At 41.5% G+C, this 23,911-nt stretch overlaps 1 protein-coding gene across 8 annotated transcripts in view; it reads left to right on the top strand.

Annotated features, from left to right (window-relative positions):
- Window positions 1-23,911, top strand: part of LOC115377729 (ankyrin-3-like) — a 160,006-nt gene that overhangs the window by 14,797 nt on the left and 121,298 nt on the right. For 6 of the 8 annotated variants that reach the window (XM_030077696.1, XM_030077695.1, XM_030077690.1 and 3 more), the window contains exon 1: window positions 4,004-4,112. The exons of 1 other annotated variant lie outside the window; for it this stretch is intronic. In XM_030077696.1, the coding sequence (XP_029933556.1) occupies window positions 4,047-4,112 (66 nt within the window). In that variant the 5' untranslated portion in view covers window positions 4,004-4,046. Of the gene's footprint in view, window positions 1-4,002; window positions 4,113-23,911 lie in introns of those variants that run through there. One more of the 8 variants, XM_030077691.1, reaches the window with a different exon arrangement.

The raw sequence follows: 23,911 nt of genomic DNA, 5'->3' as shown, positions 1-23,911 counted from the left end.
CTGGCAGTTTAATTATGGGCCACATGTCACAATAAATGGTCACAAATTCAAGGTGTTGAGCAGTAGGGTTGAATTTTTGTAAAAGTTCTTGAAATGACGACGTGTCATGTTGTGTTATGGTGCACAAGCGGCAATGGAAAAGATGTGGCTGGGCGTAAAGCCATCTTCTATGCATTATCTGGTACCCTGAGCCAGAAAATGAAAATTAAAAAAACAACAACAAAAAAAAAAAACATATCAAGTCTGTTTTTTAGCCTGTTTTTTTGCAATTAAATGATCACTTTATGTTGAATGCATATTTAGGTTCACTTTCCAAAAATAAAAGGCACCTTTAAGATACCTGGGTCAGCTGCATGTTGCTCTGATGCCAACTTGGCATTGCTGACCTGTAGCCTTTATCAGGTTTTTTAGTCTCTGGCTCTCAGACCTGGCAGCATTAACATGTTTTCACTCAAACTTTTTTTGTTGTTGTTGTTGTTTTGTGATACCTGAACTGAGGCCATCATGGAAATTCCTCTTTTTTGTCTTGCAAATAACCACATTTACCATCAGTTATCAATATCCACATCAGTTTTCATGAAGGGTATTTCATGAACCATCTATGTCTACCTGTGGGAGCGAAGGTGTGTTGTATGAGGCTTGTGCACGAATGTACCATTTCACAATTATTGGGTTTGCATCTGGTGGCTGTACGCATGATTTTACAAATTTGATTATTTTGGCTGTGCTGTGCATTTGTTGTGGCTTTTGTTGTAAACTTTTCCTGTGGAATCTACCCAGTTTCATAAACGAAGCCCCTGCACACATGCAACACCACACACACATACATGTCTGCTGTGCCTCGTACATGCTAGCCTCGCAGCGATGAGGAATGTAACATACAAATCTCAAGAATAAACATGCAGCTATATATAGACACACAGCCTCCTCCTTAACTGTCTGTTCGCTCTGATCCTCCCCATCTGTCTCCTCTGTCTGCTTAAAGAAAAATGAACAATCTCTGGGAGAGGAGAGGTATCACTTCACTCTTTTCTCTTACCCTTGTTCTCTCCCCCATCTCAAATTTCCATAATCCTTTTAACAAGCACCCATATCTCACTTCTGAGCTGATTGTTTCGGTCCCATTAACAACCCACTGGAGCTTGTGAACCCCAATCTCCTGAAACCGCAAGTACTCTTTGCCTATTAGAATCAGGGCGATGGAGCACTTACAGTCATAAAGCCACTCCCATTTACAGTAGGCCTGTAATGACTGTTTGAAAGAATATTAGCTGTAAAAGTATCGTGTTACCTCTGGGTGTGAGGGTTTGGAGGCACACTAGTGAAGTGTGTGTATGTACGCTTGACTGTCTCACTGAATTCAGTCTGTGGGAGGAGCAGACGCCTCAGAAGCAGGGCAGAGAGAGATAGAGGTGGATGGAGACACAAGACAATACAGTGTGCGTCGCTGATGCTCAAGCTGAAATGAAGCCGGTCTATTTAATAATAAGAAGGCAAACCAAAGTGTATCATTGTTGCGGTTCTCCTCATTTTTAACCTGGTTTGAACTGGGGGAGGTAAATAAAGCGTTGCCTTTTGTTTTGAAATGAAATCCAAAGCACATTGTGCAATATCTGGACTTTTGACAGTTTTCAACACTTGAAAAAATATCAGTACACTGAAACCTGCATTTGAAAATATGACAGTTATTTTAAGTGTGTCATGGAGAGCTACTGTTGGCAATATGTATTGGTAATAATTAATACAAAATTGCCTTAAAAGCTTACCCTTCAACTGTAAGGTTTACCTTGATGGACAATGAATTAGAGGGCAACAGTTGTTGTTCTTATGACAGGTCTTGGCCAGCAGGTGTCACTCTAGAGTCTTGAGTGTCAACAGGAAGGACTACCGTTAGACTTGGTGTTTCTTCCTCCAGAGTGACACAAGGCATAAAGCAGTGAACTCCCTTTACTCTGCCTGACCTATGTGAAGATTATCATATTAATTTGTATATCTTTTGCTTTGACTGAGATTTCTTTACACAGAGGCTTTATGTTTTAAATTGGTGTGAGAGAGAGAGGCAGGCAGCAAGATAGATGAGACGTACAATGACAGACAGTGTGTGTGTGTGTGTGTGTGTGTGTGTGTGTGTGTACATATGTTTGTAAGTCTGTGTCCTTTGCAAAAAATAATAACAGTAATGAATGTCCCCGAATACAATCTCCTGATTTCCCCATTCCTCAGTGGGTGTTACAGTTAATTGCACTGGGCAAACTGGCTCACGCTGGCATAATCCGCACACACACACACACACACACACACACACGTCCACACATGCAAAGAGCTATAATCCACAGTGATTTGCCACTAGGGTTTCTCCTCTCTTTGTTCATTATTGATAAGTTGGACGAGGGAGGTAAATTTTTTTATGGATGCATCAAACCTTCTCTCTCTCTCTCTCTCTCTCTCTCTCTCTCTCTCTCTTTCTCTATCCACCTCTGTCCCTCTGTTTCTCTCACTAATAAACTGTTCTGAAAAGTTGTCTCTCACTGTCACACTTTTCTTTCTCCCCCTGAGAGCATGAGAGCGAGAGACAGTAAGAAGAGAGAGAAAGAGAGAGAGAGAAAGAGAGAGAGAGAGAGAGAGAGAAAGAGAAGGAGAGAGATGGAGCTCCACTGACAGCTAACGACATGGAAACAGTTTAGTGTCATTTGATTTCTTCACACTGACAGACAGTGATTCAGCAGCAGCTTTGAATTCAACTCCAGAAAAATTTTGTTTTGGTAAATATCTTAGTCTGCTTGTTTATCTTTTTGCATGTCTCTTTGATTTTCCTACATAAATTGACTTGATTAACTGTAGAGAAATTCTTACATTCACCAGACAGTACAAGGTTTCAGTACAGGTATATAAGGCTGGCTGTTTAAAATCCTGATTCTGGACTAGCAGTCTAGCAATTTTTTTGGAGTCCATCCTGCAGATTGCAGAGAGCAGTCGTCTGCTGAAACGAATGGCCTACGGAAGCTCACTTGACCAAATGACATGTTTTTAACAAATGAATGAACTCTTGTGGGAGCTCACCCCCTGGAGCCAGCACCATCAAGCCTGAAGGCAGATGTGTTAATGTCTTATGGATATAAAAACCACTAGGGTGAGCTGCAAAACTGGCAGCGTAACTGAAATATCCTTAAATATATGGAATCGGATTGAAGCAAAAAAAAAAAAAAAAAAAACGGTATTGAATCCAATCGGGACTTTGTGAATCAGAATCGAATTTAAACATGAAATCAGTGCCGATACCAGAGCTATTCAAACACACACACACACACACACACAGGTCCTCAAGTCAGAGGGACGGAGGGAGAGAGAGAAACACTTTCTCCACCTCTACTATTAAATCAAAGCAGCAGTGAAGCTGTGTCAGATTTTTTATGAGTTGATGCCCGCACAAACACTTTTTCCCCTGCTTTTCTCTTCATAGACATTCAGGACAGACTCGTTTTCTTTGCTGTTTTCGCTTGTCAAACATGTTATCTTTGACTTTCTGTCTATCACACACACACACACACACACACACACACACACACACAGGCTTGCCGACGAGTTGGCTTTGATTGCTATAAATGTTGAAGCCTCTAGTTTGTTGCTGCTTTGCTCTCACTTGTGGAGTGTGTGGGAGGCAAGCACAAGCACAGACAGGTGCAAGTAAAGTGTGAGTGAGAGAGAGAAAGAAAGAGAGAAAGAGAAAGACAGGGAGAGAGTGTGTACATACATCCCAGCCTCTCCATCGCTCCAGCCAGCTAGCCTCACTGGCTCCTCTCCCCATGTATAGAGGGTGTGTTTTTGTGTGTGTGCGTGCGTGCGTGCGGCCGTGCGTGCGTGCATGCTTTGAGTGTGTGTGAAAGTGGGTGTGAGCGAGCAGGCGAGTTGGTCGCTGTGAGCGCTGAGAGTGGCTGCCACTCCACTCTTCCCTGCCTCTCCATGCTGGATTAAAACCCTTTTTGGACACACACACACAGCTGTGGGGACACACACACACACATACACATACACACACAGCTGCTGCAATGAGCGAGGAGGTTAAAGAGAAGGCTACAGGGAAGCCGGCTCATCGTAAGAAGAAAGGAAAGAAGGTAAAAAAGAAAAAAAAATAAGTGCGACTTGGCTTTGTAAACAACATGGTGTGGCTTGTTGAGCTGGAACAAAAAGAGAGAAATTTGAGTGCTGTCAGGCAGAGAGACAGACAGAGGGCTGGGTAATCCTGCCGTGCCTTGTCATTATTTGTTCATCTTTAAAAACACTAAAGATGGATTTTTGTCTGATTTTTAGTCAGCTGATACCACTGGCCGCGTTGTCTTGGTTGTTTTGATTTGTTTATTTCAGGTTATCGTTCCTCATGAAGTTATTTTGTCACATTTGTTAATGAACCCACATCTTTTTTGTTGTGATCATTCAATTTGGTGCCTTTGTTTGTCACTGATTTGAAGACAGCGTTGTACTTGCGTTGCACAGACTCTTGTTATTTGTGTCTTTGTTAGCGATAATTTAATGAATGAAGATGATTTATTGACTCCGTGCATAATTATTTTGTCAGGATGTTCTTTGTGTCTCTTACTCCACACAGAGGATAAACATTGCTTCCCAGATATTGGTGAGATTATTCTTTTGATTCATGTATGCTGGATTATTCTTAACAGTTCACATCAAAAATAGGAAGATGCTTGGAAATTTGTGATCTTACAGTAATTTGATGGTAGCAATTCATGAAAAATCCTGGGTCTCTGACAAGACATTTCCTACTTTGTTTAGAAAGTTGAATACAAATCCTGTTTTGCTTTTTAAAGCTCCTAGCAGTGAGCGATGCTGGTGAAGGCTGGTATTAAGCACCTGTTAACCGGCTAATACGGAGGAGAGAAAAAGGAAAGGATGGTGAACTTAGAGAAACAAAAAGAGGGCACGAGGATGAAAGCAAAAAAGAGCGACACCGGTAGTGGAGGAGAAGAGGGGGAGACGTAGAGAAATGGTGGGGAGAAAAAGCAGTGCAGGAAGGAAAAGGAGGATGAGGTGAGGAAGGAGGAGAAGAGAAGTAGGACAGGAGTGCAAAGGGAAAAGAAAAGGGGGAGTGACGAGAGAGAAAGGAGAGATTACCGTTAAGAATGAGAAGGGGAAGACCAGAGGAAGGGAGTTCCTACCCAGTCAACTGTATTTAAATCAACATATTGCATCGAACGAGACTGTTATTGCATATTTCTCTCAACATTATTAATTTCTGTGTATATTTTTTCTGCTGTTCTAATCGCACAATGTGACAGGTACATAAGCAAATATATCTGCATCATGAACAATGGTAATAATATAATAGTCTTTTTTTTTTTTTGAAGAATAGCTGTTATTAATGCATGGTAGCATCTTTTTACATCATGAAATAATTAACCAATTTGGCAATAATTCATCAAGCCAGTGACATGGAAAATGCCTCCTCTTGCTCTTTGATTTAAATTGCTTTCCTTGTGCTTAGCAAAGATGTTAGGATTTATAGTCCCACATTAGCTGGCTGTCTGGCAGGGTGGGTGGAGACCGCGTGTCTGTGTGTGTGTGTGTGTGTGTGTGTGTGTGTAATACTTGCTTTAACCACCGTTGAAGCATCCAAATATCCTTTCGCTGCACCTCATTGGGAAAGGGAGTTCCTCTTTCTTTAGAATTTGACATTAGGACTAAATTGAAAAGGATTAAGCGTTGAGATTAGGCTCAGGGGTTCAAAAATGTTAGTCATTGTCTCAAGTCTAGAAGCACAATCCAGTGTCTCTGTGTGTGTGTGTGTGTGTGTGTGTGTGTGTGTGTGTGTGTGTGTGTGTGTGTGTGTGTGTGTGTGTGTGTGTGTGTGCGCACGATTCTTTGCATACTACTGTGAAAAAGCTGCAGGCTAAGCATCTCTATTCTATAGGCTTGTGCGTTATGTGTAGTCAGCTGTTCTTAATTGTTTTCCTGTATACACACACAGACACACACACTGGTGTCCTCTCTGTCTTCTGCTGCTGTGTAACAGGTGATTCTGTCTCTGCCACTGGACAAGGAGAGATAATAACAAGGAATACACAAATTTAATTCATCTTTTAATATTGATAGTATGTCCTTTGGGTGGGAGGGGCTTTGTTTACTTCTAGCCAGAGCTGATATTTCTGCGTTAGTCCCATAGGAACCAAGATTAATGATTCTCATTATGTGTGAAGAATGCAAACAGGGGTTTGGAATGGACAGATAGAGAGGAGGAAGAAAAAAACAGAGGAGTAGAGGAGTCGGAAATGTTGGAGAGGAAGAGTGGAGAGGAAAGGAGGAGGAGAGCGAGAGGATCAGTTGAACAAAAGCAAGAGAGAGGAAAATTGGTGAGAGGAGAAAGAATGAACAGTACTGATTAGAGAAAGGAGAAGAGAAACAGGGTGATGGAGGAGGGGAAGAAAGAGAAAAGAGGATCTGTGGAGGAGAGAGATGAGAGGAGTGACAGGATCTGGGGTGGGAACCTCCCATGTCCGTTTTGAGGCAGCACCAGCGGTGATCAGAGATGACTGTGCTGTCGCTTCGATTTGTAGCGAAGAGGGACTCTGAGAAGAGGGAAGGGACGAAGAGGAGGAGAGAGAAGAGAAAAAAAGAGTGTAGACAACACCAGGAATGAGGACAGAGGAGCAGAAAGTAGTCAGCCGAAATAGAGGAGAAAGAGAAGATTGCTTCCTCCACTCCCAACCTGTTGCTAGGGAAAAGGGGGTATCCGTGGTGATAGAACCATGGTAACAATAACATCACTGATGTTAGAGCTGACCTGAATGCTTCGAAGCTTCGATTGTTACCATGACAATCAACATCAAAATCAGTATTCGAATACTTTTTTTAAGCAGTGGACTCTATATTTTCTCTTAACGCGAACATATCCACCATGGCTCAGCTGTAGCACATCCACACTTGCATCACAAAAGCTAGATGCAGAGTCCATTCTCCATATGGCGGCGCACCCCTCGACAGCAGATCAGCCCCCAGATTCAGAACCCCAGGACGTGTGTTGAGCTCTCAGTCTGCGTGCCAGCATGTGTAATTGACCACCGGTCGTATATTCCCCCATAGTCCGACAAACTTACATCTGTAGGGACTACCTTCCAGACGTGGATGGTGCCCAAGGGCGCCCTCTGTACCAGAAAAAGCTGGATGTTATCAGTGGCTCAGTGCCATTACGCATTCCACCATGGAAGTCACCCTCTGTGACACATGGTTTGTGGATGACAACATACACAGTGTAATGAATCAGGGGAAGGGAGGTGGGGTCAGAAAACATCACAAGATGCTTTCAAATGTTGAGGATGTCCTCCGCCTATACATAAAGAATTATAGCAGTGAGAAAACATTTGCATTTTCGTCATTACTAATGTAAGAACACATAGCAGCAAGACTCGCTGTTTTAGAAGAGCAATCTATATTATTTTAGCTTGCTCTTATCTATTTTATGAAGAAGGATGGCACTCCCTTGGCAGAATAGAAGTGTGTCCCCCTTGATGACAGTACACAGTGGAACAACTTGTGTCGCAAATAGCAGCTCTGTTGTCATCACTTGTTCTGTTCTATCTCTTAAAGGTACACCGTGCAAGCTTGCCAAGGGTTGATTTAAGGGAGAACCTTTAGACTCAACTCAAAAATGTGGACTAAAGCACATAAATTATCAGTGAGTTGAGTCAATGATATAGAGGACCTTATAGACTCCACCATCAAGTTACGTGCCTAATCTACATTTTCATAACTTCAGTCTAAAGCCTGAAGTCTAAAAATCCTAAGCGATTCTGTGTGGGGTCCTTCTAAGTTCCTTTTAAGTTGGATCATACCAGCAGAATATTTTGTTTCCTGCTATCCCTGCCTTCCACAAAAAAGTACTTTCTCTGTGGAGATCTGTATTGGATTATTATAATAACACCTAAATCAATAATGGATTAATACTATCAGCTTTGTAAAAACAAAACAAAAGGAACAAGAAAACTTATGACTGAAAAATAAATAAAGTATCAGTGCACTTGACAGCTGCATCAGCCTTGTGAGCACAAGTATAGGTTGAAGCGACCACTAGTGTGCTTGTGTATATCACTTAAGCACAAGTGTGTAATTGTTAAGTCAGAACAATTATTGTAATGTGATGCGTGGACCATTTTCAATGCTAACTCGGACAGATGGAGAGGTCACAATAAACACCATTGACTCCAGCAGACATGACTTGAGAGGTAAAAATGGACCAATGCAAAGCCAGCTGGAATGCTGATATGTTGAATAGAACTGTGCTTTTATTGTTAAGCTCTGTGTCTGTGTGTGTATGTGTGTGTGAGAGAGAGAGCATCATTTGGTGCCACTGATCATGACACTGTCATTGACCAACTGATGCAGTACTACGTGGGAATCTCTTGAAATGCCCAGCAACCCTGCAAATAGAAAATGTGGCGTCCCTCAAGATTCAGTTCCAGTCCCACTTTGATTCTCACTGTAAAGTTTCACTGGGTAAAATATATGATCTGTAGCCAGTAACAAGCAGCTCCAAAAAGGAATATCTTCACAAGCCAAGCTGAGACAATGGGCTCTATTTTCCCGGCACAGCGCAGGGTGGCGCAGTGAGGCGAACCCCGCGCAGAGCTATTTTTGACCAGCGCAACCCGAGGGGCGCACAGTTTCGTATTTTGGCAGACCGAGGTGCGCTGAGATGGGAGTGGCGGCGCAGCAGGGGGAGTGCAATTTTGGCTGACAGGCAGGCAGTGCGTACATGTCACCAAACCTCACAATCAGCACAAACAGTGCCAATCTCCTTTGATCTGACATCAGTTGTGATGGGACAGTCGATATGGAGATAAATTTATGTGGTATAGTGTTTTTTGTCGGTATTTATTGCATTGTTAATGTGCCTGACATTCCAGAAACCTGCCTGTGAGGTTTTGGTGACGTGTGCGCACTGCGCGCCTGTGAGCCAAAGTTGCACTACGCCAGCTCCGCTCCGCCTGCGGCAGTAGACCTCCTTGTCAATTGTGTAAACGTTCATTATGCCTTCGCGCAGCGCATTTTAAAGGCGAGGACAGGGGCTCATTTGATTGGTTTAAAATGAATCGACTGTGTCAAACCCACTCCGTGCCTTCTCTCCTCCCTTGCGGCGGTAGGAGGAACGGCGGAGTACTTGCGCCACCTTTCTAACCGAAGTTACAAAGATCTAATGTCACATGAGGTGTTGATTTTGGGGAAAAAAAATCATAACCTAAAATGTGACATTAATATCTATTATTAAACATTGAGAATCCAACCATTATTGCTCTGGTAGCCAAATTCTCCTTTTCTCTTTTAAAAAGTGTTGCCATAGTTTTTTCCATTATCGCACAGGTTGCATTTTGTGCTGTTCAGTTATTGTGGAAGAGGAGATATAATTTGAAAACAAAACTGTGAACTTTGCAATTAAACATATGTGTTGAGAAGAACATTTTTTAGAGGAGCTAAGAAATTTGAAAGCAGTGGAGGCCACTGGACGGAGGGGCTCTGAAAGGAAAATGATTTGGCAGACATTTTGCGATTAAAACCAATGATTTCATTTTACATGTCAGTAAGTAGAGGAAAGAGGTTCTCTACTGGCACTTGAGTTTATCAGGTAACAATCTATTAGCTTGATTAATGACTCTGAAAGACACAAAATATCTGATGAAATTTTATATAACAGAACAAAATATAAAATGTCAGTGCTTAGTAGTGTCCCATTAATAATCAAAGGCATACATACTCCAAAAAGGTGAGTAGCAATTAAATATCAAGTGCTCATTCATATTGACGTTTTGAAAGTAATGCTGGATCTCATGTATGGTTCATTTAGTTTATCTGACTCGCACTGCTTTTATCGACTAGTCCATCACCCACAGATGAATCATCATGTAATTTCTTCTTCCCCAGTTCCCGTAGATGTGCACGCTTGTTAGATTCAATACATCAACTCTTTCTCCACATCTGTTTTTTTTTTTTTTGTATATTTGTCTACCATTTGCTTCTTTGCCCTTGTCTGGCTGCCCTAGGTGTGCAGATCATGTCACAGCTGGTCTGTTTTTTAGGTCAGAGTCGGTGATTATCAGAGAAAAAGAGAGATACAGAGAAAGAGATTGTACATGGGGGACCTGTGAGCTTGGCAGGTGTGTTAATGGATGAAACTATGGCAACCAAAGATCCGCTGGGAGAGCGAGGCAGAGCCAACCTGTTTGGAACCGGAGAAGTGTTTGTCATGCAGATACCTACACATAAAGATAGATAGATTAGTCATTTATGATAATCAATGTCAATTTTTTTTTTATTTGAGCTTGTTAGCATCATTTACATTCTTTAGAACCCCTATAAGCTCTTATATTAATAATGTGTTGATATAATTATAATAATAATCTGTAGCTCTATAAGCTAATTCTGTTTATTCATCAGGTAGTCACATATATCAGGTAGTAACATATGAGTTGATTTTGCAATAAAAAAAAAAATACAGGTTAACATTAAGATCCAGATTTTTAATCTATCGGACATGCTGTGTGTTAAATGAACTGCTGTGCATGTAAACACATTCAAGGTGAGTGCTGCTGAGTGAACTGAGCAGTGTGGGAGGAGAACAGCAGATTCATACTGGTTATTATACACCCCTGTTAGACTCCAGTAGGCTTGTGTGTGTGTGTTTGTGTCTAGTTTCTTGCAGTACGTACAGTCTAGCAACTTGAAATGTATCGTTGTGTTTTCTGTTTTTGCCTATCTGACACATGCACACGGTGTGTACCTGTTATGAACATGGCAGTAATCATCCATAATGCATGTGCTATGCTGTGCTGTGCATTTCATGTGTTGGCAAAGGGCAATGGTTGTATTAAATGCAAACAGTCCATCATCCTCGCAAGCCATAGGTTCCAACCTCTGGTATAATGTGTGTTATAAAGTGAAACAGATACAGATAAAACAAGAAACAGCTAAACTCGAGAGGCTTTGGGAGTTTTACGGTATCTTGTCTTACTGTACTGTATTATATTTGAATCATACAGTCATTTAATTTCTATTTTGAACAGCGTTTGACAATACACTCGTCTGCTGAGTCTCTCCCAACTGTTGCTCAGCACATAGGGTAGCCTGGGAAAGGGGAGACATGCCTGCACTCTTCTAATTTAAGTTGTGATTTTCAATACAAACAGGATGAAATGACCTCAGTGTGTATTAGTAATTATTTAACATTTTCAGCACATTTTAACAACACTGCCATAATTGCATAATTGCAATAATGTCAAAAAACATGGTCATTTTGGTCATGATGATTGTGATTTTTAATTTTCATATTGTCCCATTTATAGTGTGTGTGTGTGTGTGTGTGTGTGTGTGTGTGTGTGTTTGTGTGTGTGTGTTTGTGTGTGTGTGTCAATGTCAGTGTGTTTTTTGTGTATTGATGTGTTACAGGTGTGTGTATAAATTAAGATGTGCCATCAGTGAGACATCCGGATGGTTGATACTTGACCCCCGCACTCTCTCTCTCTCTCTCTCTCTCTCTCTCTCTCTCTCTCTCTCTCTCACACACACACACACACACACACATTTTTATTATGTAACAGAAAGCCTGTCTGGATAGTGTAACTGAGGAGAGCAACAGAATGAGAGGATCGTTCAGGATCCCACCAGCCTAGCTGTTTTTGTGTTTGTGTGTGTGTGTGTGTGTGTGTGTATGCATGCGTGCATGTGCGCGCGTGCAGGTCCGGGGGGGTTGCCCATAACAAGGAAGCAGTTTTGCTGACACAAATACCAGACATATTGTGAGCTTGGAGACTTGCCATTGCACCCCCCACCACCCCACCCCAACCTGTTGTCAGTGCCAGTGGTCATTAATTTCGTCTAACCCTTCCTTTCACTCCTTCACTTTGAGTCTCAGATAATGAACGGCAGATTTTAATTGTGATTTAAAAAAAAAAAAAAAAATCTGAATATTTTGGAAACCCATTTTAATATTCCCATGACCCATCTCTGTGCTCCAACCTAGACTTTGTGCGACACCGCTGTGTTCCTCAGTAGAATTAGCTAAGTGCTGCAGAAGCAGGGCTTCAAGGGAGAGCAGTCACATCACATTTCATTCCTCAGCAGCTGTATCCCCCTGGCACTGTCTCAGCCTTTGTTACCAAGAGTTAGAGCACAGCAGGCTTGTTTCTCGGAGGAGCTCTGTAAGTGTCAGAGCATGTTTTTTCACCTAAAAAAATGGAAGCAATACGTCGGTGTTGCTCTTGAAATGAAATGCTTGAAATGCCTGAAATGCTTTTTATTTCTGTTGATTAAAATATATTGATGGAGAATCAGTGCAGACGATGACACGTAACCATGCACATCTCAGCAACTACCAAATCTCACATTTAACTCTTATTGGGTAAATTTATAGGGAATTTATAAGGACAGTGTCCTCACTTAACTGCTTAACTGATTCATTAGGTATAGAAATAGTTGTTGACTTGTGTTACATAAGCCACCCCTTTCTCTGTACTGTATGTGTGTTTGTGTACCTGGTCACCATTATTGTTTTTCTCATATTGTCCAAATAGGTCAAGAGACTGGGGAGGTGTGGATGGCACCCACATAGACCAATCAAATTTTTGTTGATGCTGTTAGGGGAAAGGAAAGACGCTGGTTGCACTTGAATAGTGTGCGTGTGTGTGTTTGTTCTCTAAACACAGCAGAATACTTTAACAGTAATATTTAACAGAGACAGTATATATATATATTACTTCTTCTTCTTCTTTTTCTTCTTTTCCTTCTACTTATTAATTAATTAATTATTAGTGTCATACTGATGCATTGTAGCTATTCTCCCATAAGGATCTATCTTGCTTCTAATAATGTTGAAGTATGAACTTTGAACAGCTTTTCTTTGAGAGTGAACTGAGCAGTAGATATAAAGTACACATGGTGTGTCTGTTTTGTGCCGTTTTAGTCAGAGAAGTGGACTGTTGCTTATGTAACGTGACTGCCCACATTCAGTCATGATCAACCCACACCCTCTCCAGTGTCAATACTGTCAATGCTTTCAATAGGCATGAAGTGGTAGCTTCCACCACACCACAGCAATCTGATTTAGACAAAGTGCTGCAGGAAAATAGCCAGACTAGTTGGTTAAAATGATTTTTTGCATTTAAGATCAGGGCACGTATGTTATTCTTTGAATATGAGCAAGGAGAAGACTTAATTAGTAATAATAGTAAGCCCCTATTTTTTAATGCATGTTACTACTTAGTGCTTCTGCTTTAAAAAGGATTTGTCTCAAAATTTAACATTTGCTCCCCTTACTTGGATTTCAGGTTCTACATTTGTGAATAGGCTGTGGCAGACACTGATAAGTGCAAGATAAACGCTTAGGGGGTTTCAGTAATGACTACTGCTACATGTCACAGTCAAATGTGCTCACCCTAGTTAAGGGATATGCTGCACAGTACAAGCCTCTATAAAATCTCATTAAACGTCTTACTAAACAAAGCCATTCATTTTATTGTGTTTGGCTCATTTCCCTGTTACAATCCCTGTGTGTTTCCAACCCTGGTGATACAGCCATTATCACACATCCCAGGAGGATGAAGGGAGGTGGAATCATCCACGCCAACACAAGTTATGACTTGCAAGCTTTAAATTTAGATTTTAAAGGGATAGTCAAATAAAATATGCCATTATTCTTTAAAATGTTTTTTTTTTTTTTCTTGCCGCGATTGAGTGCATAAAACTTTATTAAACTGCACATAAGAGTGGAGCGATCCAGTCAGAACACGACCTCAGTTTTTACGCCCCCTGCCCTTGTTTGATTGACTCATCACCTGCACCTGATATTCTCTGCTAGGCTCAACCAGCAGTGGTTAACAGTTAACAGTTAACAGTTACAGAGCTGCCAACTTTTCAAAACTTCTTGGAGTGAGATTTGATGTGTGTGTGTGTGTGTGGGGGGGGGGGGGGGGGGGGGGGGGGGGGGGGGGGCACATTACACATTACAACACTCTCAAGCGCGATTGCCGCCGGTATGTACATCATCACGTTGAAATACGACACACGCATGGCCCGACGTCATCATAAATCAATAGCCTATAGCCTAAGCCTAGTTCAAATACATTCATCATGTCTTCCTTTTAACTAAAAGACGTTTTTGTAGGCTACCTTGTAATCACACATAGGGATGTTTATTTACCTTAAGTTTTGGAGGTAACTTCCTCCTTCAGACACAGACAACATGGTTCATTATTGATTGCGCAACGCGACGATTTGCCGGTAATCGCACTGCGCGCATTAAGCGATTTTGCGGAGGAAGGAGAAAAGTTGCATGATTTACACCGTATCCACGTTCGCGCTGCGTGCGTGACCGTGCATGTGCTCGTGCACGAACGCTTGGGCGCGGTACAAACTTTGTAATGTGAGTAGCCTCTAACTCATTCATTTCATTGGATAATATGCCGGTGGGGTGAGTGGAAGTCCCTGATTGATCGAAAAGATTCTTCTGATTGGCTGGGCCTCTTGTAAAAATGGCCCAGATAGATCACAGATAAACAGAATCGTTTTTAGTCAAGAAAAAAAGGCTCTTGATGAGCACTTCAGCGTGAGAAATCGGAGGTGTGGCGTGAGAGCGTGTGAAGCCAATCAAATGCGTGAGTCTCACGGCCAATGCGTGAGAGTTGGCAGCTCTGCAGTTAGCTTATTAGCACAGCATGCTGAGGATTATTTTACCAATCAAACCTTATATCAAAAGAAGTGAGGGATAGCAAAGCATTCAGCCTGATATGCGATTTGTGCGCTTTCTCACATCAGTTCTGCTACAGCAAGCCTCCAAACTTTTTAACAGGTGTGCTCCAGAGCAATGTTCCTGTAGCTATGAAAACATTTGCTAACATATTTTTGCCCTGCTAATAAAAATCTTACCTATTTCAGTTTCAAGAACTAGGATAGTTTCACTACTAGTTTCACTATTTAGCATAGATTATTGTATGAATTTGCCTGCCCTTTGTTCATGTTCAAAAATATGAGGCAAACTAACAACATGCCTGCTGACTATCATCCTTAATGTATATGGGGGAAAATACAAGGGAAAATATGAGTCTAACTGTCCACTATTGCCATTATTTAATCAAACCTTTAACATGGGACTGCTTCTTTGGTAAAAGCCAGAGGCAGCCAGAAGACCTCTCTCTTGATTATGTTCCACATAAGCACGACAGAATCTCCCGGACCATTCGTCTTGTGGGCGGCTCAGCATTGCAGCAGTAGTTTCCAAGAGCGTAGTGCACTTCCAGCGGGGCAGTGCCAAGCAGAATCAGCCAGGTTACACTATCCTGCGCTTTAATCCCAGTTGGAATTCCCAGTGCACAGCATTCTGTTCAGCTCGGCACTGGCCAGCCTGCCACACATTTCATCATCCCCATGGAGATTGATGTTGCTTGGGAAACCTGATAGTTGCTTGGGTACTACTTGGAGCCATTGACAGGCTATGGCCAATGGACGGGTTGTACTATGGGTGCCACGTTGCAGCACCTTCTCTGAAGGCAGGAAGTATTAGCTGAAAAGTGTAACTGAATCTGCTGGCATCGAACCCTCAGCAGTGTTAATATTGGCTGACTGTTTTGATAGAGTGGTAGGAAGCAGAAGCAGAAGAGCTCATTGACTTGAACGTACTTGTTAGGGGTGTTTTATTAAATAAACACAGCACTCAATTGATTTAACAAACTTCTGCTTAATCAATTGGGTTTTGTTTTACTGCCAATAGCTTTCTTGCATTAGGACTGAGTGGTTTCTTCATTGACTTAATTTCATTATTCATTATTTCATTCTTTATGCAAACCCTGTTATTGGGGGTGCATATGTATATGAGGTTTTGAATAACTGGCTTAATGTGGTGCATGTATACAAGTTACCTGATTTCCTGCAATAACCTGGTTACTCTCAATAATCTGATTTCTTGTGTGCATGTAAGCTAACTGATTGTCACCACTGAGTGGATCTTGGGGAAACTAGGGATAGTGGTGCCTCTTGCCATGGCATTCTGCCATTCTCAGACATCTCAGACGCCACTGATCTGATTTTAACAAAATTAAGACACAATTGTTCTTACAATTTCAAGATTACATTGATTGATCTGAGCGCATCACAATGCCTGAATTTGAAATTATTTTGCAGATACAGTATTTTGTCCCTGTGGAAAATGAATTGTCATCATACCATATCACAGACTTACCAGTGCCTCTCACACAGCAGGGCAAAAAAAAATAGTGCACCAGAAAGGCTTGCATACACAGTTGGCAGCAGCATTGCATAAGGACAATCTGGTCATGCATTTTATTACTCACATGTAATGCATAATGAGATTGTATGATTCTACAGTCTAATTCAGTGCCCTGTACCTCTTACCATCCAGCGATATTTCAAACTTTGTACCAAAATTTGGCGTTAATCTTGACCATGCTAGTCGGCCATATGCTCATGTGATAGTGATGGATGGCTTCATATGATGATGTATGATGAACAAAATGTTATCTACAAACTAATAAGGCCAGGAATGATCTTCCCAAGCTAATCGCATCTTCTTCTCATTAACATGGAGAAAATTTTGATCTTATCATCACAGGCCTTTCGGGCCTCTAATTTGGACTCACTCCCTTACACTAACCATTTCAAATCCGTTCAAACCACAGTTCTTGTTTTTAGCAACTGTTTTTCACTGGATTTATGCATGTACTGCTGGACAAGTAGTAGACACTTTGGGTACAAGGAGAGTGAGTTATCTAAGGCCATTTTGGTCAAATTTCAAAGGATTGTTTTAATGGCTATTCTAAGGGCTCTTTTGGTGCTGAGCAGGATACAGTGGAGAGATGAGAGGGCTGTAATAATATGCATCAAAGGTCAACAGTCTAATCCAGACACTCAACATCCTGAGTACACAGTATGTATTTTAGCCTGCTGAGCCACCTCAGTTCCTTTTCAGTCAACTAGGTTTGACTTAACAAAAGAGCGATAGTGGTAACAAATCTTGAGAATGCACACAATTAAGTCATGGCCACATTTTCATCATGATCCCTCAGCAGCCAGTTAATTTTGATGAAGCTGTGATACAGTCCATAGTATCCCACCTGTAGACAGCATAACTGTAGTCCTGTCATAATGTGTGTTGTGTAGTCCGCATTTTCCTCATTTTCATCATGCAGTGAAGTTCAGCCCCTCCCTGGTATATTCCAGGTAGATGTTCTGGCCAGATAAGCATACAGTATCATAAAGCTGATGATATTCATTGGGGTGCGAGTTCCTGCCAGTGCGGCCCTTTAGTGCCAACATATTGTGTTTTTGCTGAGGCAGCCGTGGAGCAGAATGCTGCGCTTGGCTCTGGTTTGCTCACTTCACAGGAACAGGATGGAGCTCGGCTCTGTTCTTTTCGAGCATGGCCTGTTTATTGTACAGGCCCCTCTCTCTCTTCCTCTCTCTATATCTCTCTCTATCTATCCCTTTTTTGCGCTCTGGGGTTGAGAGAGAGAGACAGAGACAGAGAGAGAGAGAGGGAGAAAGAAATGGAGATGGTACCACTAATTGGCCTTGACTCTATGATTCAGTTCCAAATGTACATTGCCTTGCTCAGCACTTGACTGGGAACAAGCACTGCAGACTTTTTTTTTCCTGAAACGATCAGTACTTTAATCAGCTCAAGAAAGAGGGATATCTCACGGAGCATCATTTTTGTAATTACTTAAACTCATAATCAATGACAGACATCCAAAGTCAGTCTTGTATTTCTGTTGTGCATAATGTAAAATAACAAGCTTTTAACCAGCTTTTAACTTATTCCTTATTTATTCTCATGCTAAATATTTTTGGATACACGCTCTATCAGCAAAAAGAGACAAGTTTAAGATCATCACTTACTCTGTGTGCTGTATTTGCATTATACCTCATCATTTTAGCCACTAAGGGCGAGCCTTTTGATGCTGGAGCAATACATCATAAACTGTATCTAATAATCCCCCTAGTATTGAACAGTGTTCCAGGGATACAGTTTACCTCTGCGTCACCTTATTCAGCACAAAATATTTCAGACTTTCCTTATGCTTAGAGTTGGGTATCTTCTACCCCAAACTGCACTGCAGCTACAATTTAGTCTTGCTGTTAGTTTTGTCTGATTTCTTTGGTTTGCAGCTTTTACAGCTCTTGAACGTCACATATCTTAAATTCTCTGCACCACATAACTTTCTCGTCTACTTTTCTATCTATCACTCAGTTTCCTGTTCCGTTACTCCTTTCTCCGTTTATGTTCTTAACCATGTTTCCCATTACTTTTCCTTTCGCTCTTTCTCTTCCCTCTCTTTCTCTTTCACTGTCTCAGCCTAACTCTTTCTCTTGCTCTGCTTGTGACTCCTCTCTCCCTCCCTCTCTCTCTCTCTCTCTCTTTTTCTTTATAAGCAATGGCCAACCTTGTTACCCCTTTCCTCTTAAGAGACACTAAAAGAGCTGACTTCATCGGCATGTTTAATGGCAGGATTTACCGTTTTATTAGGGTCACTTTCGAGGCATTTAGCTGATGCTTTCCAGAGCGACGTAAATATGTGGTGCAGCAGAACACGTCATGTATAGAGTAAGTGCAAGGGACAGTAACTAGAGAACAGAGAGGGTGTTTTTCTTTTAGTATAAGCTACAACGAAAAGTAATATGTGTCAAATGAGACGCTATTGGAGGAGCTGGAGGTGTGTGCATGAATACGTACCAGGTCACTCTACTTGGAAGGTTGAGAAGTCTTGACAAATACAGAGAAATTTCCAGAATATGATTTGTTAGAATTGAGCCAGAAGATGTTGTTTGGGTTAGGCCTAGAAAGGGTCGAGGCATATTGGCTTTTTGAGAGGGAAGGCACGCTTCTGAACTGTGGTGGAGATATTGAGCTGGTAGTCATTTTTATAGCTTATTCCAAGGGCTTTTATACACCTTTTATCGTTTATGTTTGGTGTGTGGAGTCATTGTAGAAGGTATAAATGTAATAAATCCTATTGGTTGTGCAGTGTCAGTGCTGAGAGCAAGCTACCACTACACAGAGAGCTACATTATATCAGTGACGGGATGAGAGGTAGCACACACACACACACACACACACACACACACACACACACACACACACACACACACATTTATATATACACTATATAACTGGTGAATTAGCCTAATGGTGGAGTATCTGATTCAGCAGCAGCCGTCTCAGAAGAAGCCGTGGTGTGCAGAAACACTGGCAGAGCGTCAGCTATAGATCACTGTCTAATATCTGCACCAGCCACATAGTGCTGCACCTCTTTTTTATCCTCCACTTCAAAATCAGTTTTTTCCAGCTAATGTCAAAAGCACTGAACAGGACATTTTTGTTGAGAGGATCAAAGAATCACGATCTGTCCTAACTTAGTTAAGTCAATGTCAGGTATGGAAATCAAATGGAAAACAAGAAATATGCTTTCATTCAGCAAGAAAAGCGACTACAAGTATCAGAATCAGAATTGGTACTGAATTTCTAATGACACACGGCTCCAATAGACTGCAGAGTGCTTTTACTTCTTGCTCCCTTTAAATCGGCACTATGCGACTTCAGAGCTTACTATAGAAGTGAACTCAGAAAAGGTCAGCTCTCCACCAGGCGTATCTCCCCTTTTCTCGACTGATGTGTTCTCAGCAGCCAGTAATATTGTCAAACACACTACAAATTAAACTGCTGTATGATTCAAATGTGATACAGTACAGTATAGAAAATATACCATAGAACTCACAAAACCTTTCAAGTTTAGCTCCTTCTTGTTCTCTCTCACATTACACTGTGTTTCACCAAGAACATAAATGAAAATAGCAAAAAGGTCTCTCTCTTTCTTTCTCTCTCTCTCTTTCTTTCTCTCCCCCTCTCTTTCTCTCTCTCTCTTGCTGTCTCACACACACACAGACACAAAAGACCTGCAAAGATTTGGCAAATAATCTGCCAACGAAAGCCGAGTGGGACAGAACAGCAGTGGTCGAGCAAGCTGGACAGTGAATGAAGATTTTGGGTGAACTGTTCCTTTAAGCACATTGGAAAAACCCAATCCCTGGTGATATTATAGCAAGTGACGAGTGCTACACAGGAAACAGTGGGCCGGTGGGCTTTGGGTGCATGATAACATTGTGTCTGTCCCAAACCGAAACATTTTGGTTCTGTGAATGTTGGATTTTCCTGTCAAAACCTGGCATAGTTGACATATGTTTTCATGTACCATTGAATGCCCAGCACTATGTGGCTTCAGATCTCTCTTCGACTAGATTTTACATGAGCCTGGAGGGAATATATTTTGAAAGAAAATCACATGACCAGGCAGACAAGGCAGGTCAGATGCGGTCAAATCTACAAAGCCTGAAGTTTATAGGAGCTGAGCTCAGCTGATATTACAGACAATGGGAAGGTGTCAGACATTAATATGATTGGGCTAATGTGCCTATGTAGCCATGGCAACAGCAGTGTCCAGAAAGTGATGTAATCGTATTAGGGAAAGCATCCATCTCTCTCCCCTTTATATTTGTCACTTTCCATCATTCTCTGTCTCTGTTTATTTCACACTCTCTTTCTCCCTCTGTGTCTGAACCCTCTTTCTTTCTCTACCATCTTTTTCCATGTTTATCTTTTCCCCTCTACGTCCCTTGTTTATTATACTTACAATAACAGGTCATAACAAGGTGAAATATTTGTTACTGGTTGGTTGTTAGGGGGACAAATTGTTTGCTGTCCACTTGTTTATTATTTTTATGTCTCTCAGTTTCTTTTTATCTCTGTTCTGAAGCCAATTGCTTCTTTGTTATTAGTTCCAGTACAGTGGAGAGGACACACAGACACCATATTGCATTTAGCCAGGCAGACAGATAAAGAGGAGGAAAAAGGACAGAGGGCCAGATAGGTTAGGAGTTTGAGAAGTTTGGAGTTTGACATACTGACAGAGGAAGACATACAGACAAATAGACAGAGACACATTCAGGAAGACAGACAGACTCTCCAAACCCCTCAAAATGCATTATAACAGATTAAATGACAAAAAAGGGGTAACACATTATTATCACTCCCTCAATGAAGCATTCAACACTTTCTTGAAAAAGAAAACTTTAATTTCAATGGGGCAATCCTGGTAAGGGTTAAAATAAAGTGTACCCCCTGAAGGAGAGAAAGGGAGGAAGAGGAGCGAGCGCAGTAATGATGTTAGTCGGATGAGGAAAGGCAGATAGGAGGGAAGTTTCTGGAACAGAGCATCGAGAGGACTGGCAGGTCGCCTGCTGGAGATACCCAGACTGGCCCTCACACACTGAGACGCACGTCATCAACCTGTGTGCGCGTGCGTGTGTGTGTGTGTGTGTGTGTGTGTGTGTGTCGCACAAGTGATGACCATCCCTGTTTCATCCAGCCATGCCTCTTAGGGTGCTGACATCATCACCATGTTTAATATAGGTTTTGCTGTTTTGATGTGTTTGATGGAGTTTGTGTGTGTGTGTGTGTGTGTGTGTGTGTGTGTGTGTGTGTGTGTCTGCAAAACACACATATACACACACACACTGCTTTAACCACCTAAAATCAGCACAAAAACAGCACTGGTGTACAATAAAAAAATTGGTCCCTATACACAGTTCAAGCACACAAAGATGCAAACACCACATTCCCAAGCTGACTACCTACTTCAGAATCTTAGTATAAATGTTTACACTGCACTGCTGCCTGATTGTGACCCTGTTGCACAACTTCATGCGACCTTCCATCCTGTTTGCTCACATCTCAGCGTTTAAAAAGAGAGAAATGAGCTCAATATGTTAATGTCAAAGAGGCAGAGAGATGCCTGTCGACCCAGTAGCCTAGTTTATAAAATCAACATCTGCTTCTTTCCTCCGCGTTCCCTCCCTCATCACCTTCTCACCCTGTACCACCCGCCCTAGCACTCCTCTCTTCTACCTTCTCTTCTCTTCTCTTCTCTTCTCTTCTCTTCTCTTCTCTTCTCTTCTCTTCTCTTCTCTTCTCTCTGTCTGTATGGCTGTATGGAAAATACATCCTGTTTGTGTGTGTGTGTGTGTGTGTGTGTGTGTGTGTGTGTGTGTGTGTGTGTGTGTTGGGATACATGGATTATGATGTGCTATCAGTATCTATAATGGAAAGGTCATTGCTAATTAACCTCTGTAAAGTCAGGGATGGTTATCATTCCACGTGGATTAGAATAGGGCTCTAACATGCACATGCTCACATACACACATACACACATACACACATAAGAAAAATGTGCTTGATGGATTACATGCTGGGTCGTGTTTTCCAAAGAAGGCGGGATTAAGATTTAATATGAGAGTAATTTGTAGGCTGCTCTGTGGATTTTCATGGGGGCTTTTTGAGGTTTCCTTTCATTGTGCTTAAGTGGGTCTTCTTTAATATTCTTTAGCTCCAACAATTTACCAAATGTGTTCTCACAAAAATAAATACTACCATGTCCCATCTTGGGTATAAACCCCGAGTTTAAAGGCACACAGTGCAAAATTTCTGACAGTCGACTGAAATGAGGACCATTTAGTCTCATCCATCAAATGTCACGCTTATGCTGTGTTTTTGTGCCAGCTGAATCTAAAGGGCTCTCACCCTCGGCAGATTTTTTTCTTTTTCTTGATTAGAAGCTGTGCTGGTATAGTATTGCACTGAAACAGTAAAATGATCTCCCCCTATTCGGACCGATATATGTTCATTCATGTTGACAATAAAAAACAATGAAATTGGCTTCAAACTGTTTGGCTTGGCTGTTACAGTGAATGAATGTGTTTACTTGCACTTTAATGTTATAATACTGAGACAACTGAGTGCCCTATACAATTTTGGGAAGCATTTACACACCTTAACCCATGTACTGCTGGCTTTCAAAATCTGAATTATTTTTAGTTAGTGTAGTATTATCTGTTTCTTCTGTGTACATTGATGTAAAATATGAAGACATGTGAGCATCTTATTCTGCTTGGTAACAGCTTGTTCAGCTTAGGACCCTACATGAGCTTGAATATGTAATATTGTGTACATAGAAATGCCCTCACTTTTGCAACTATGAATTATGGACCACTGATTAACCAAAACATAAATAAATGTCTACTCCCCACCTACCACAGAAAATTGAAAACATTTATGCCCAAATTATTTGACACTATTCCTGTTATAAGGCTTGATGAAATGAAAACAACCATGGCTTTTACATAAACATGCAAAAGGTTTGATCACATATGTGTTGTCATACCTTTATTCTGTGGTGGAATTAGAAGGTTAATCAAAGCTTAATTTAGCTCATGTTAACACCATACTAATATGCCCATTATCAATATATATTAAATTAGGGCTAAATATCATTTAGAACTAGACATGTTTGCTGCTAAATCAGGGTCTATCCATCACAGTGGAAGGATATGAAATGTGAAGGTGCGCGATGTGGTGTGATATGACCACAGCACGGCGTAGGGATACTCTGCTCGGAGATCTATTTGTGGCTCGTGTGTCCGGTTGCCTAGGAGATGGCTGGCAGAGTGCCAGCAGGAGACCGAAGTTGACCTCAGACAGACAAACAGTTACAGACCGATAAATAAAGAAGTAGCCGAACAGGCAGGTGTAAACATTACAGACAGACAGATTAGCAGACAGATAGACAGACAGGAAGACAAACATCATGTTTTCTACATGATAGACTTGTTACTGTTGATTCAGTCATCTCTCTCTCTCTCTCTCTCTCTCTCTCTCTCTCTCTTTCTCTCCTAGGTAAGTGGCTGTAATTCACCCTCTCCCTCTGACTGTGGTCTCAACCCCTCCATTAAACCTCACATGTTTCACTGTGTTGGCTTGCTGGCTGCACCCTGCTCCCTTTTAACTTAGGAGCCT

Source organism: Myripristis murdjan, chromosome 19 (genome assembly GCF_902150065.1).
Source record: "Myripristis murdjan chromosome 19, fMyrMur1.1, whole genome shotgun sequence".
Classification (NCBI taxonomy): Eukaryota; Metazoa; Chordata; class Actinopteri; order Holocentriformes; family Holocentridae; genus Myripristis; species Myripristis murdjan.
The sequence above is the reverse complement of the archived record's forward strand: the minus strand, read 5'-3'. Positions and strand labels throughout refer to the sequence as shown.